The sequence below is a fragment of the Oncorhynchus kisutch genome, linkage group LG6, assembly GCF_002021735.2.
Source record: "Oncorhynchus kisutch isolate 150728-3 linkage group LG6, Okis_V2, whole genome shotgun sequence".
Taxonomy (NCBI): Eukaryota; Metazoa; Chordata; class Actinopteri; order Salmoniformes; family Salmonidae; genus Oncorhynchus; species Oncorhynchus kisutch.
This window is the reverse complement of record NC_034179.2, coordinates 28,437,223-28,450,106: the sequence shown is the minus strand read 5'-3', so window position 1 is coordinate 28,450,106 and position 12,884 is coordinate 28,437,223. Positions and strand designations below refer to the sequence as shown.

Sequence of the window (12,884 nt, the reverse complement as noted above, 5' to 3'; positions counted from 1 at the left end):
CCACTATGATTTAATTTGCTTCTGTTGGAAACGAGTCTGTGGTCTATCTTGGGTTCGTTAAAAAAAAATCTACTAGCCACTAGCTAACAGTATGACCTTAATGATAACTCATGTTATGATCATGTTACGAAAGCCAAAGACGACGGTACTATTGCTTTGGGTATTACACTTCCCTCTATTGGCTTGATTGTCTCACTTCTCAATGTTGCTGTCAGCTCAAATAAAATTAAAGTTTATTGGTCACATGCACAATGCTTACTTGCAAGCTCTCAAACAGTGCAATACACAGTTATACAAACAAATACACAGTAAATGATAATGTTTGTAAATATTTACACATAATAAGAATATACAGAGCTAACTATGAATTTTGCTAAAGTGAGTAGGGACATGGTAGAGTAGCTTAGACAAATAGTAGCAGCAATGGTGCATGTGTGTGTGTAAGGGTGGGTGAGAGTCTGCAAATAGTCTCTAAGATACAGGTGTGAAAAGAGCAAGTGCAAATAGTCTAGTGCAGGTGAGTACAGGTAGACTTCTTCGGGTTAGCTGTTCAACAGTCTTATGGCCTGGAGGAAGAAGCTGTCCCAGAACCGACGAGATCTGATGCTCCGGTACCGCCTGCTGGAAGGTAGCAGCTCAGATGTTGGGGAAATTAACGTTTCAACCATTTTTTTCATTTATGAAATAAAACCAATCAAACAAGTTCATATATTTTTTTATTTAAGAAAATATTCTTCGAGGAATTCTATGCAAGCTATCATTCATTTCACATCAGTTTTTTTATACCCTACAATGAAAGTATGAGGCAATGTCAGATATTAGTGCAATACAAGGGTTGAGGTACATTACAAACGGTGTATTTTGGGTCCTGGATGCTGATTGGCTAAAACAGTATTTCAGTCTTGTATATCAGACAATATACCATGGGTATGACTCAAAAATACTTATTTACTGTTATATTTATATTGGTAACCAGTTTACAGTTTACAATAGCAATAAGGCTTGTGGTATATGTCCAACATACCACACCCCCTCGGGCCTTATTGCTTAAGTATAGCATCAATCAATCTTTCACATAGGCGATTAGATGACTCAAATTGGAGCCTGGGTGCCTGCTTTTTGTGCATAAACAACTGAGTGTTAACAGACGTTATACTTAGCAAGTACCACTTCTTCTTGACTCAGGTCACATGAGGCTCGTACCCAGGACCTCTGCCTTCCTAACACAAGTGACCACCTTCCTGAAGCATCTTACCAGTCGACACCACGTGAAAAGCTAGCTACACACTGGTGCAAGTAGGGACACTTCAGGCTGAGGAGTAAGTTTCACACATCCCCATGTGCTACATTAGCAGAAACAGACTGGAACCCAGGCTATGTAACAAAACAGTGGCAGTTTCAGCATCCATTCACACAGTATAATAATGTTGGAACTGAGTATGCTGTAACAAGTATTGCGCATAAAATATTTTCTCATTATGCATTATTACATTCTGCTGGCTGACACCTCATGTCAAGATCATTGTTATGCTACAATAGTGGATGCATACAGTATGCAATAGATAATACTTTTCAATGAGTTATTATCACTTTTGGCCAGTTAACTGGTAGATGCAACTCTTTCAGTATACAAGTGATATGTAAAGCATTGGCACTGAACCTAGTTTTGATTTTAGACGAATCTCTCTAAATATCTTAATGCTCCATATACAAAGTCATACCAATACATTTGATTCATCTTCATCCTAATACATAATACATATATTTCAACAAACAGAGTTATTGGGTGTATGTACTATTGGAAACTTTTACTTTGTATTACTTGTATTAGCTACATGCAATTATATTCCATATAATCTGGCACTTGTCAAAGCACATATTTATTGCTATATTATTACTGGGCTGGACTATAAATTACTTTTTGGGTGAACAAATGTGTACAGTAATGTCTGTATATCACCTCTTTATTTAGCCTTTTAAACTGTTTTTTCTATCCCTCACTGGGAAGCACTATATACTCTAATGTTCACAACCTTATTTACTGAACATATTGAAAAAAGGCACATTATCAAGTTTAGCCACGTGTTTTTGCATAAATCTGAGACCCACATTGATTATGAGAATTAGAGGGACAGGGTATGTAAAAAGGCCTCTGTAATCACAATCCTAATTTCAAAAGTTTTCTAGTTTGGCTCGCTCCAGAATGGATAAAGAAAAAACAATAAGAATAGGGTATAGAATGTGCGATTATAGGTGATGTGGAAAAATTGCCTGGTGTGATAGGACTTTGGAAATGTATGATGTGGGGATGTGATACTAAGTAATCAAGTAATTAACTGTAAGTGGGAGAGTGGCTGATATTATAAAACAAGGGTGGGTGATTGTGGCATAAAATCGAACGGATCAATGTGTATGGTCAATAATAATGGGGGGAAAATGTCAGTCAGAGTCCTATGTATTCAGCAAGGAACACCACTAGCACCTTGGTGAGATTCTCGATAGTCTGAGAATGGATGTGTTCCGCTGTGTCCTCCAGAGTGTGCATAAAGGAGGGGAAGGGCGTTGTGATCATGTGTAGTACTGGAACCCCTGCAGGCATAGAGCAGAGTGGGTGGGAATGGCAGAGAGATAGAGGAGGAGAGAGGAAAAATGAGATAGGGTAGAGTGTAGAGGACAGATAGGGTAGACAGAGTTTGATAGAGCGAGAGAGAAAACAGGCAGATGGTACATTAAGTTCTACAGGGATAAAACTAAAGCAGGAGGGAACCAATCTCTGTAGATACAGTACAGTCATAAGGCCATAGTCTAATCAGCTGTGTAGGTATTCAATGTGTCGTATTAGTCAGTAAATGTGCTCTCTAACCATCTGTCTATCTATGTACAGTAGGTGTGCTCTCACCCTGCTGGAGGAAGGGCACATGGTCGTCCTCCACAGGGCCCAGGCTTATGTCCTTCCTAAAGTAACTCACCTCTCTGGGGTGGGAGGACAGCAGACCCAGCTTATGGAGTCTCCTCTCTGGCAGACGGACATGACAGCCACCGCGGGCCATGGTCAAGGCCAATGATAAAGAACGGGAGGAATAAGCAGAGAGGAGACAGAATATTGAGGGAGTAAGAACAGCTCACTCCAGGTGTCTTATTACTGTGCCTGAGTGAAATTAAAGTCAGATCAGCACTGGAGAGCCTGGTCCTGTATCAGCATGAGTCAGTCATCCACCTACCTAACTCTCTTTGCCTTGCTCCCTGGCTCTTTCTGTCATTCTAGTGTACCTCTGCCTCCTTCCCTCTACTTCACAATCTCCATTACAACATGTTTTTGCCCCATTATGATTCAAGTGAGCAATCAATGTGATAACAATTCTTTCATTTTTCTGGCAATTTTTGTGATACTGTATGTGGAGTAAAAATGTTGAGAAGTGGGGTGGGGGGTTCTTACCTGCATATATGAGTTCATCAAACCAGCGTACAGTGTTGTCAAAGTGGTTGACAAACATAGGGTCAGGTGCACCAATCAGATCCAACAGAACAAACAGGTCCTGCCAGTAAAAAGTCAGCAAATCAACACACAGAACACATTGCATACTACATATGGCTTGGCAAGGGAACATTGTAACATACACTAAAAAAGCCTCACCAAAGCATTTAACAGGGTAGTATGTTCGGCTCCTGGGGGGTGAGGGGTGCGGGACATTTGTTCAGCAAGGTAACGTGAGCCATACAGAGAGTCGGAGGGGCTTGGCTGCTCAAACGCCTCATTACCATCAAAGAAAACCAACTGCAATGTCACCTGTGACTTCTACCAGAGAGAAAAACAGACAGAGAGAAAAAATGTACAGGGGATGGAGTGGTAGATCTTCTTGTAATATAACATACAGTATATGTTTAGAAAAAAAAGTTGTAGGTCGAATAATATGTGACTACCATTCAATATCCTTTAAAATGCATTGCTTCTGCTGCCAACATGGGAGATGACAGGCGAGTGTTAATGATGTCTGGGCTCCAACCCATCAATGTCTGCACAGTTTAAATTGGAAATAAATGTATCAATAATTAATGTGTAAGCATGGGTAAAACTCCAGATCTATAAATAGTCTGACATCTCGGGAGAGTGGCAAACTCTTCAGAGGGTAGTCCACCCACAAACGATAGCACATCATTTCATCTGTTTCCCTACGCTTTCTGCAAATCCAACATTTTATTTTCCCCATGCAACCGAGAACTTAAAAGGATCTGTGAAGTCATCACTTTCATCCTTGCCCTCTAAAGCATACCTTTGCCCTAAAGTAGCAGAGCAGACACAGTATTTACCTGTTGTTTTAGCACTTTCAGGTGGACGTCCAGTGCAGTCACCAGCTCCAGTATCATGGCACAGGGGACGGCCGCGTCGCTGGCCCCTAGGAACCTCCTGAGAGGACCGTCCGGGGTTTTGGAAGCTGGGGGCATGACCTTGGAGTCGTAGTGGCAGGCCAGCAGCAGACGACGCGGGGCCGAGGGGTCCAGGACTGCTAGCAGGTTGGAGAAGGTGATTAGTCCCTTTGGGGTAGCAGAGTTAAAGGAGTCGACCTCCAACGACCAACCCGCTGACAGGAACTCTAGATGGCTGTAGATGTGCTGTGGCAATCACAGAAAAAAAGTGTGGTTTTAATTTCAGGAAACAAAATGTTAATTGTTAGAATAATATGTAAAACAGAGATTGAGAGATACCAGTTCAGACATTACAGACGCTCTACCCTGATGTCTCATGCAGGAGTCAATAAATTTCCTAACCTCACGCACCCTACGGCTGCCTCTTGTACCTGGCAGTCTCTCTACCAGGATGGGCCTCAGGAGAGAGTACCAAAGCCTCCCCGAATTTACCTGGCCCACCAGACGTTTGATCTGGGCCACAGTGGACCTACGGGGGTTATGGGTCAACTGCAGAAGGGGAGGACAGCAGGAGAGAGAGGAGGCAGTTGCAATATTTTTTCACATATGCATTTTGAAAAACTGTCTGTTACCTTGCAGAAAATATTGTTTATTATTGAGCAATCAAATATCTGACTTGAGATTAATTTTCTACCATCAGTGAAATGTATCAATATAGATGCTATTATAGCATCTATAGTTGAACAGACAGGGTTAAGTATTCCTGCTAGCTGGGGTATGTAGGCTGTAGCAAGATAGCATCACCTAAAAAGTATGCTACTCCTTTCGGCTTGGTGCAATATTGGAAAACTGGAGGCTACAATATACAATAAACAATACAGTATCTATCACCTACCTTGTCTCTTATTAGGTCTGGCACACGAAATTGTATGTTATCGTGCATATGAATACTGTCATCATCATCTCTTGTATCATTACTCGACAAATAAAATCCAAGTGTCAGAGCCATCGCCAGCATCCCGCATAGACAAACGAGAAGCATCCGAACTCGGGACATCCGGAGTCGGTTGCAGCGTCCCAGTAGCAGCTCGGTGCCCGTAGCAGATCGGTGCCTCCGGATGGTTCTCATGACTTGAAGTATGGATAGATTCTCACAACAGTACAGTCTGGTACAGAGCCTTTCTCAACTATTTGCGTTAAAGTGCATATGATTCCAGGCTGGCGTATGGCAATGGAGAAGAACGCGCATGTTAAATATCACAAAAAAACAATATGACACCTTCCATGACTGATATACTGTTTATGTAATTAATGAGGCCACTGGCTGCTTAGACTCGAGCCCATGTATGACATCTATTATTTCATTTGACACAATCTCAACAGGATAGGCTACCATTCAACAAGAACATAGAGGATAATTTACCTGAATGGAACACTTACGCAGTCATGTTGGGACATGCATGCATCGGCAGATCTATTCAATTAAATCTACCAACGTCCACACCAGTCGAATATTGATTCCGCCATATCATTCGTTATGGCCTCATTTTTGCACCCGGAAGTTCCGTGTCTGCCGTTGGTGCAAAAACAAGAGCAGTATTCAGGCAGACAAGTTCAGACCGGTACCTGCTGCGAAAATTGTAGTGCACGAAAAGGTTTAGGTTTACAATCGATGGAGAAAAAAAAGTACTGGAAAAGTGGCTTAGTGTTTTTGGAATACATTCTGAAATGACAACAGGCTAGATTTAAACAAATAAAAGAATCCCACATTAGCCCCCAAAATATATATGTGTATTGTTTTATCAATATCTGTATAAGTGTACATTGTTGAATAAATTATTGAACCAGACAACTGATTGGTTAATCAGGTAGGCCACATTTCCACATGGTAATGTTCAAATCCAATATATTTCTTAAAAATCTTAGAACATTCACTGTACTCCCTAGGATTGGTCTGTGTCTAGCCTCGTGCAAAGGGATTTTGGACTGGATCAGCTGGACTGGAGCACATGCTGGAGGAACAGTCTGAAAGAGATTGCAGGCCTCCTGCCCATATCTGAGCCTAGGAATGGCCTCACCAAGGTTTATGCACTGACGTTCTTGATTTATTTGTATTCATGAATTCTCTGTACAAGTCTTTGTGTCTGTTTTATATAGACAGTATGTGGGTGCATGTCTTTGCCTGAATTCAGTACTGTTACATTATGTGGGTGGGTGTTTGTGTGTGATGTCTCTCCTCTAATCTATCTTCAGAAGGAGACTCTGGTCCACATGCTGCGCTATTTTGACTTTCTTCAGAGTAGGATGAGGACCCCGCAGTGCCGCTTGCCTCCCCAATGCATCCCCAAGCAGGAACCCGACACAGGTACGAGCATCAAGACAAGTACAGACTGTGCTTGAGTTTCATATCAATGCATTTACACTATGTGTGTTTGCATGCACAGGTTCTGAGAGTGAAGAGAACACCCCCTTTGAGCCCTGTACTCCCCCTCACAATCCAAAGGCCAAATGCAAGTATGTCTGCAGTCGTTCCCGCAAGAGACCTGCCCCCACCTCAGGTACCAACCCACACCTCTCCCCCAACTCCCCATGACATTATGTTCAACACAGTTAAAGACTATTGTGAAGTGACGAGAGTAGTTCTGTTGATTACATCAAATATGATTACAAACTGTAGTTTTGTGTGTAATACCATCACACTAACCAGGATGTTGCTTTTCTGTTTGCTTTACTCAGAATTTAAGGCAGAGCTTCAGATGAAAAGAAGGAGATTGTACAAAGCTGTAGCTAATGGAAAATTAGTTGACCCAGAGGAGAAGGGTGTGTCTGTCCACATGTGGGGAGTGCATTCTGATTGGTCAGAGCTCCAGTCTAGTGATAGCCATGGGGCGTGGCCTGTGTATGACAGCGACTCCCAGCCGAGTTCCCTGGATTCAGGCTTCAGTCTCAATCAGCTGCTTCCCTTGAGCACACTTCTGGAGGGTGAGTTAGACTGGAGGGTCCTCAGAGGTTTCAGGGCTATACAGGACAGGTATGTTTAGGACAAATGTACATGAGTCAATGCCTCTCTATATGTCTACCGTAGGGAGCAGTGGGACTCTGTGGACTCCATCTCCAACACAGGTAGGCCACTGCTCTATCTGTGAGGACCGCACCGGCAGTGAGAGCAGTCCAGGGAGTGGAGTCCTCGACTCTCCTACTGGGTGGGTTTACATCCCTGTATCCACTGGCATTCATGCCTGTTTTTTATATTATAACTAAGTATAGTATTATTGCATGTGTTTTCAACCCATATGTGTGTGTTCAGGTCAGGATCACTTTTCCTGGAGGACCGCATGCTTGGTGTCATCCCACCCATGGGAAAGAAAAGGAAGCCCTTCCTAAGCCCTGCTGCTACACCCCAATGCCCCATCCTGCTGCCTCTGTTTAGGATGGGAGACAGTCTGAACCTTAGCCCCTCCCTCCTCACGTCCCCTGCCCGGGGCCTCAGCCACTGCCTGCTGCCTGAGGGAAAGGAGGAGCTCCACGGTAACACTTTTATTAATATCACACGCTCAATATTAAGCTGTTTGAACCTGGTCCTTAGTGACCACGGTGTTGCTGCTTTATGTTGGGTATGTATTAGAGGTCGACCGATGAATTGGGGCCGATTTCAAGTTTTCATAACAATCTGTTATCAGCCTTTTTGGATGTCGATTATGGCCGATTACATTGCAATCCACGAGGAGACTGCGTGGCAGGCTGACCACCTGTTACGTGAGTGCAGCATCAAAAGGACCTTGTGGCTGCAAGGAGCCACGGTAAGTTTCTAGCAAGCATTAAACTTATCTTATAAAAACAATCAATCTTCACATAATCACTAGTTAACTACACATACTTGATGATATTACTAGGTCAACTAGCTTGTCCTGCGTTGCATATAACCTGTTCATTTGTCATCGAATCACAGCCTACTTCAACTTCGCCAAACATATGATGATTTAACAAAAGTGTATTCGCGAAAAAGCACAATCGTTGCACAAATGTACCTAACCATAAACATCAATGCTTTTCTTAAAATCAATACACAGAAGTATATATTTTTAAACCTGTATATTTAGTTAAAAGTCATTCATGTTAGCAGGCAATATTAACTAGGCAAAGTGTGTCACTTCTCTTGCGTTCAGTGCAAGCAGACCCAGGTTATATGCAGCAGTTTGGGTCGCCTGGCTCGTTGCGAACTGTGTGAAGACCATTTTTTCCAAATAAGACCGTAATTATTTGGCCAGAATTGTATAAAATTATGACATAACATTGAAGGTTGTGCAATGTAACAGCAATATTTAGACTTAGGGTTGCCACTCGTTCAATAAAATACGGAAAGGTTCTGTATTTCACTGAAATATTTATATTTTTTAATCCCGAAATGATAGTTTCCAGATTTGACCATATTAATGACAAAAGGCTCGTATTTCTGTGTGTTTATTATATTAGAATTAAGTCTATGATTTGATAGAGCAGTCTGACTGAGCGGTGGTAGGCGGCAGCAGTCTCGTAAGCATTCATTCAAACAGCACTTTCCTGCATTTTTCCAGCACCTCTTCGCTGTGCTTCAAGCATTGTGCTGTTTAGCCTATCAACTCCCGAGATTAGGCTGGCAATACTAAAGTACCTATACGAACATCCAATAGTCAAAGGCATATGAAATACATACGGTATAGAGAGAAATAGCCGACGTGTCATAATTCCTAGAATAACTACAACCTAAAACTTATTAACTGGGAATATTGAAGACTCGTGTTAAAAGGAATCGCCAGCTTTCATATGTTCTGAGCAAGGAATTTAAACGTTAGCTTTTATACATGGCACATATTGCACTTTTACTTTCTTCTCCAACACTGGGTTTTTGCGTTATTTAAACCAAATTGAACATGTTTCATTATTTATTTGAGACTAAATTGTTTTTATTTATGTATTATATTAAGTAAAAATAAAAGTGTTCATTGTTCATTCAGTATTGTTGTAATTGTCATTATTATCATTATTATTACAAATATATATATAAAAACTTTCCGCTCAATCGGTATCGGCATTTTTTTGGTCCTCCATTAATCGGTATCGGCGTTGAAAAATCATAATCGGTCGACCTCTAGTACATATGAGACCCTACCTGCCATTTTATTTTCCTTTTTTGTTTTACCTTCATTTAACCAGGTAGGCTAGTTGAGAACACGTTCTCATTTACAACTGCGACCTGGCCAAGATAAAGCAAAGCAGTGCGACACAAACAACAACACAGAGTTACACATGGAATAAACAAACATACAGTCAACAACACAATAGAGAAAGTCTATGTACAGTGTGTGCAAATGAGGTAAGATAAGGGAGGTAAGGTAATAAATATGCCATAGTGGTGAAATAATTACAATTTAGCTATTAAACACTGGAGTGATACATGTGCAGAAGATGAATGTGCAAGTAGAGATACTGGGATGCAAAGGATCAAAAAAATATATTTAAATAATAACAGTATGGTGATGAGGTAGTTGGATGGGCTATTTCCATATGGGCTATGTACAGGTGCAATGATCTGTGAGCTGCACTGACAGCTGGGGCTTAAAGTTAGTGAGGGAGATATGAGTCTCCAGCTTCAGTGATTTTTGCAATTAGTTCCAGTCATTGGCAGCAGAGAACTGTAAGGAAAGGAGGAATTGGCTTTGGGGGTGACCAGTGAAATATACCTGCTGGAGCGCGTGCTACGCATGGATGCTGCTATGGTGACCAGTGAGCTGAGATAAGGAGGCGTTTTACCTAGCAGAGACTTATAAATGACCTGGAGCCAGTGGGTTTGGCGATGAATATGAAGCGAGGACCAGCCAACGAGCATTCAGGTCGCAGAGGTGGGTAGTATATGGGGCTTTGGTGACAAAACGGATGGCACTGTGATAGACTGCATCCAATTTGCTGAGTAGAGTGTTGGAGGCTATTTTATAAATGACATCGCCAAAGTCAAGGATTGGCAGGATAGTACGTTTTACGAGGGTAAGTTTGGCAGCATAAGTGAAGGATGCTTTGTTGCGAAATAGGAAGCCGAATCTAGATTTAATTTTGGATTGGAGATGCTTAATGTGAGTCTGGAAGGAGAGTTCACAGTCTGACCAGACACCTAGGTATGTGTAGTTGTCCACATATTCTAAGTCAGAACCGTCCAGAGAAGTGATGCTGGACGGGCGGACAGGTGCGGGCAGCGATCGGTTGATGAGCATGCATTTAGTTTTACTTGCATTTAAGAGCAGTTGGAGGCCACGGAAGGAGTGTTGTATGGCATTGAAGCTTGTTTGGAGGTTTAACACAGTGTCCAAAGAAGGGCCAGATGTATACAGAATGGTGTCATCTGCGTAGAGGTGGATCAGAGAATCACCAGCAGCAAGAGCAACATCATAGATGTATACAGAGAAAAGGGTCGGCCCGAGAATTGAACCCTGTGGCACCCCATAGAGACTGCCAGATGTCCGGACAAAAGGGCCTCCATTTTGCCATTTTGACACACGGAACTCTGTCTGCGAAGTAGTTGGTGAACCAGGCGAGGCAGTCATTCGAGAAACCAAGGTTTTTGAGTCTTGCCGATAAGAATGTGGTGATTGACAGAGTCGAACGCCTTGGCCAGGTCGATGAATACAGCTACACAGTATCGTCTCTTATCAATGGCGGTTATGATATCATTTAGGACCTTGAGCGTGGCTGAGGTGCACCCATGACCAGCTCGGAAACCAGATTGCATAGTGGAGAAGGTATGGTGGGATTCAAAATGGTCAGAGATCTGTTTGTTAACTTGGCTTTCAAAGACCTTAGAAAGGCAGGGTAGGATAGATATAGGTCTGTAGCAGTTTGGGTTTAGAGTACCTCCCTCTTTGAAGCTGACTGCGGCAGCTTTCCAATCTTTGGGGATCTCAGATGATACGAAAAAGAGGCTGAACAGGCTAGTAATAGTGGTTGTAACAATTTCGGTGGATAATTTTAGAAAGAGAGGTTCCAGATTGTCTAGCGCAACTGATTTGTAGGGGTCCAGATTTTGCAGCTCTTTCAGAACATCCGCTATCTGATTTGGGTGAAGGAGAAATGGGGGAGGCTTGGGCAAGTTGCTGTGGGAGGTGCAGGGCTGTTGACCGGGTTAAGGGTAACCAGGTGGAAAGCATGGCCAGCCATAGAAAAATGCTTATTGAAATTCTCAAGTTTCGTGGATTTATCGGTGGTGACAGTGTTTCCTAGCCTCAGTGCAGTGGGCAGCTGGGAGGAGATGCTCTTATTCTCCAGGGACTTTACAGTGTCCCTGACCTTTTTGGAATTTGTGCTACAGGATGAAAATTTCAGTTTGAAAAAGCTAGCCTTTGCTTTCCTAACTGCCTGTGTATATTGGTTCCTAACCATTTAAGTGTATTTGAAGTGTCTGACTTCAAATAGATTAAGGGAGGCTCGCTGTAGTGTGCATTCTACCAAGCAGTGCAGTCTGTAAAAGCTGGCTTTAACTCAGTTGGAAGGATTCCATCAGATTTGAATCATCTACAGTTCCTGGTGCAAGAGAGAGAGACAGAGAGAGAGAGTGAAACATAGCCAACATAGCACTTCAGCTTTTTTACAGTGCTATTCGAGGATGTTTGGGTCACCCCTAAAACAACCCACACGAAAGTGTCCCGCTTGCCCCGCCATGACCCCACTGACTTGGTAAGCCTCACAGAATCATGTTTTCACAACACAAATCTTGAGTGTATAGTATGATGCCGGAGAAGAAGGCTGGCGTTTTACGTGTCCCCAACCGATGTTTTTTTTTGCGTTGTTTTAACTTATTTTTTGGGATTTCTTCTGGATATCAGGACTGTGATTACTCACCACGTACTGGCAGAATCATCTCCTTTAATGAGTCTGACGAGCCCGACGCAAACGATATACTGCTTTCTCTGGAACAGGCCCAGATTCCCGTGATTTGCATGAAGAGGAGGGGGAGAAAAAGGGCGGGAAGGAGGGCAAGCTGCCTTCTGAGAATTCGTAGGCGATCAAATAAACCTCCACTTCCTTCCATTCTGCTAGTAAACGTGCAATCTTTGGAGAATAAAATAGATGACCTAGACGGAAGATTAAACTACCAACGGGACATTCAAAACTGTATTAACCTATGCTTCACGGAGTCGTGGCTGAATGACGACACTATCAACATACAGCTGGCTGCTAATACGCTGTACCGGCAGGATAGAACAGCGGCGTCTGGTAAGACAAGGGGCGGCGGATTATGTATTTTTGTAAATAACAGCTGGTGCACGATATCTAAGGAAGTATCGAGCTATTGCTCTCCTGAGGTAGAGTATCTCATGATAAGCTGAAGACCACACTATCTACCTAGAGAGTTTTCATCTGTATTTTTTGTAGCTGTTTACATAACACCACAGACTGAGGCTGTAACTAAGACAGCATTGAATGAGCCGTATTCCACCATAAGCAAACAAGAAAACGCTCACCCAGAGGCGACGCTCCTAGTAGCCGGGGAC

The 12,884-nt window shown here is 42.6% G+C and overlaps 1 protein-coding gene across 6 annotated transcripts; it reads right to left on the bottom strand.

Annotated features, from left to right (window-relative positions):
* Positions 1 to 699: 699 nt before the first annotated feature.
* LOC109892615 (glutaminyl-peptide cyclotransferase) lies at positions 700 to 5,953 on the bottom strand. 6 transcript variants are annotated; one of them, XR_004210246.1, is made up of 9 exons: positions 5,789 to 5,944; positions 5,261 to 5,583; positions 4,768 to 4,914; positions 4,309 to 4,611; positions 3,922 to 4,014; positions 3,635 to 3,796; positions 3,437 to 3,536; positions 2,900 to 3,016; positions 700 to 2,589 (listed from the first exon to the last, which is right to left on the bottom strand). XR_004210246.1 is itself a non-coding variant. In XM_020485284.2 (8 exons), the coding sequence occupies exons 2-8, from the start codon at positions 5,492 to 5,494 to the stop codon at positions 2,444 to 2,446; spliced, it is 1,209 nt and encodes a 402-aa protein (XP_020340873.1). In that variant the 5' UTR covers positions 5,495 to 5,583; positions 5,789 to 5,953; the 3' UTR covers positions 700 to 2,443. The 6 variants fall into 6 exon arrangements, 5 of the variants coding, with proteins under 5 accessions (XP_020340873.1, XP_020340874.1, XP_020340872.1 ...); XM_020485284.2 differs by lacking the exon at positions 3,922 to 4,014 and having other exon boundaries at positions 5,789 to 5,953; XM_020485285.2 differs by lacking the exon at positions 3,922 to 4,014 and having other exon boundaries at positions 5,806 to 5,938.
* Between the last annotated feature and the right edge of the window lie 6,931 nt (positions 5,954 to 12,884).

Excerpts from the sequence above, each read along its gene's own strand:
- LOC109892615 (XM_020485284.2), bottom strand. The coding sequence starts at position 5,494 with ATGAGAACCATCCGGAGGCACCGATCTGCTACGGGCACCGAGCTGCTA. Across the intron at positions 4,612-4,767 it reads GCAGCCGTAGGGTGCGTGAG|CACATCTACAGCCATCTAGA; the intron begins GTTAGGAAATTT and ends TGATTGCCACAG. Across the intron at positions 3,537-3,634 it reads CTACCCTGTTAAATGCTTTG|GACCTGTTTGTTCTGTTGGA; the intron begins GTGAGGCTTTTT and ends TTTTACTGGCAG.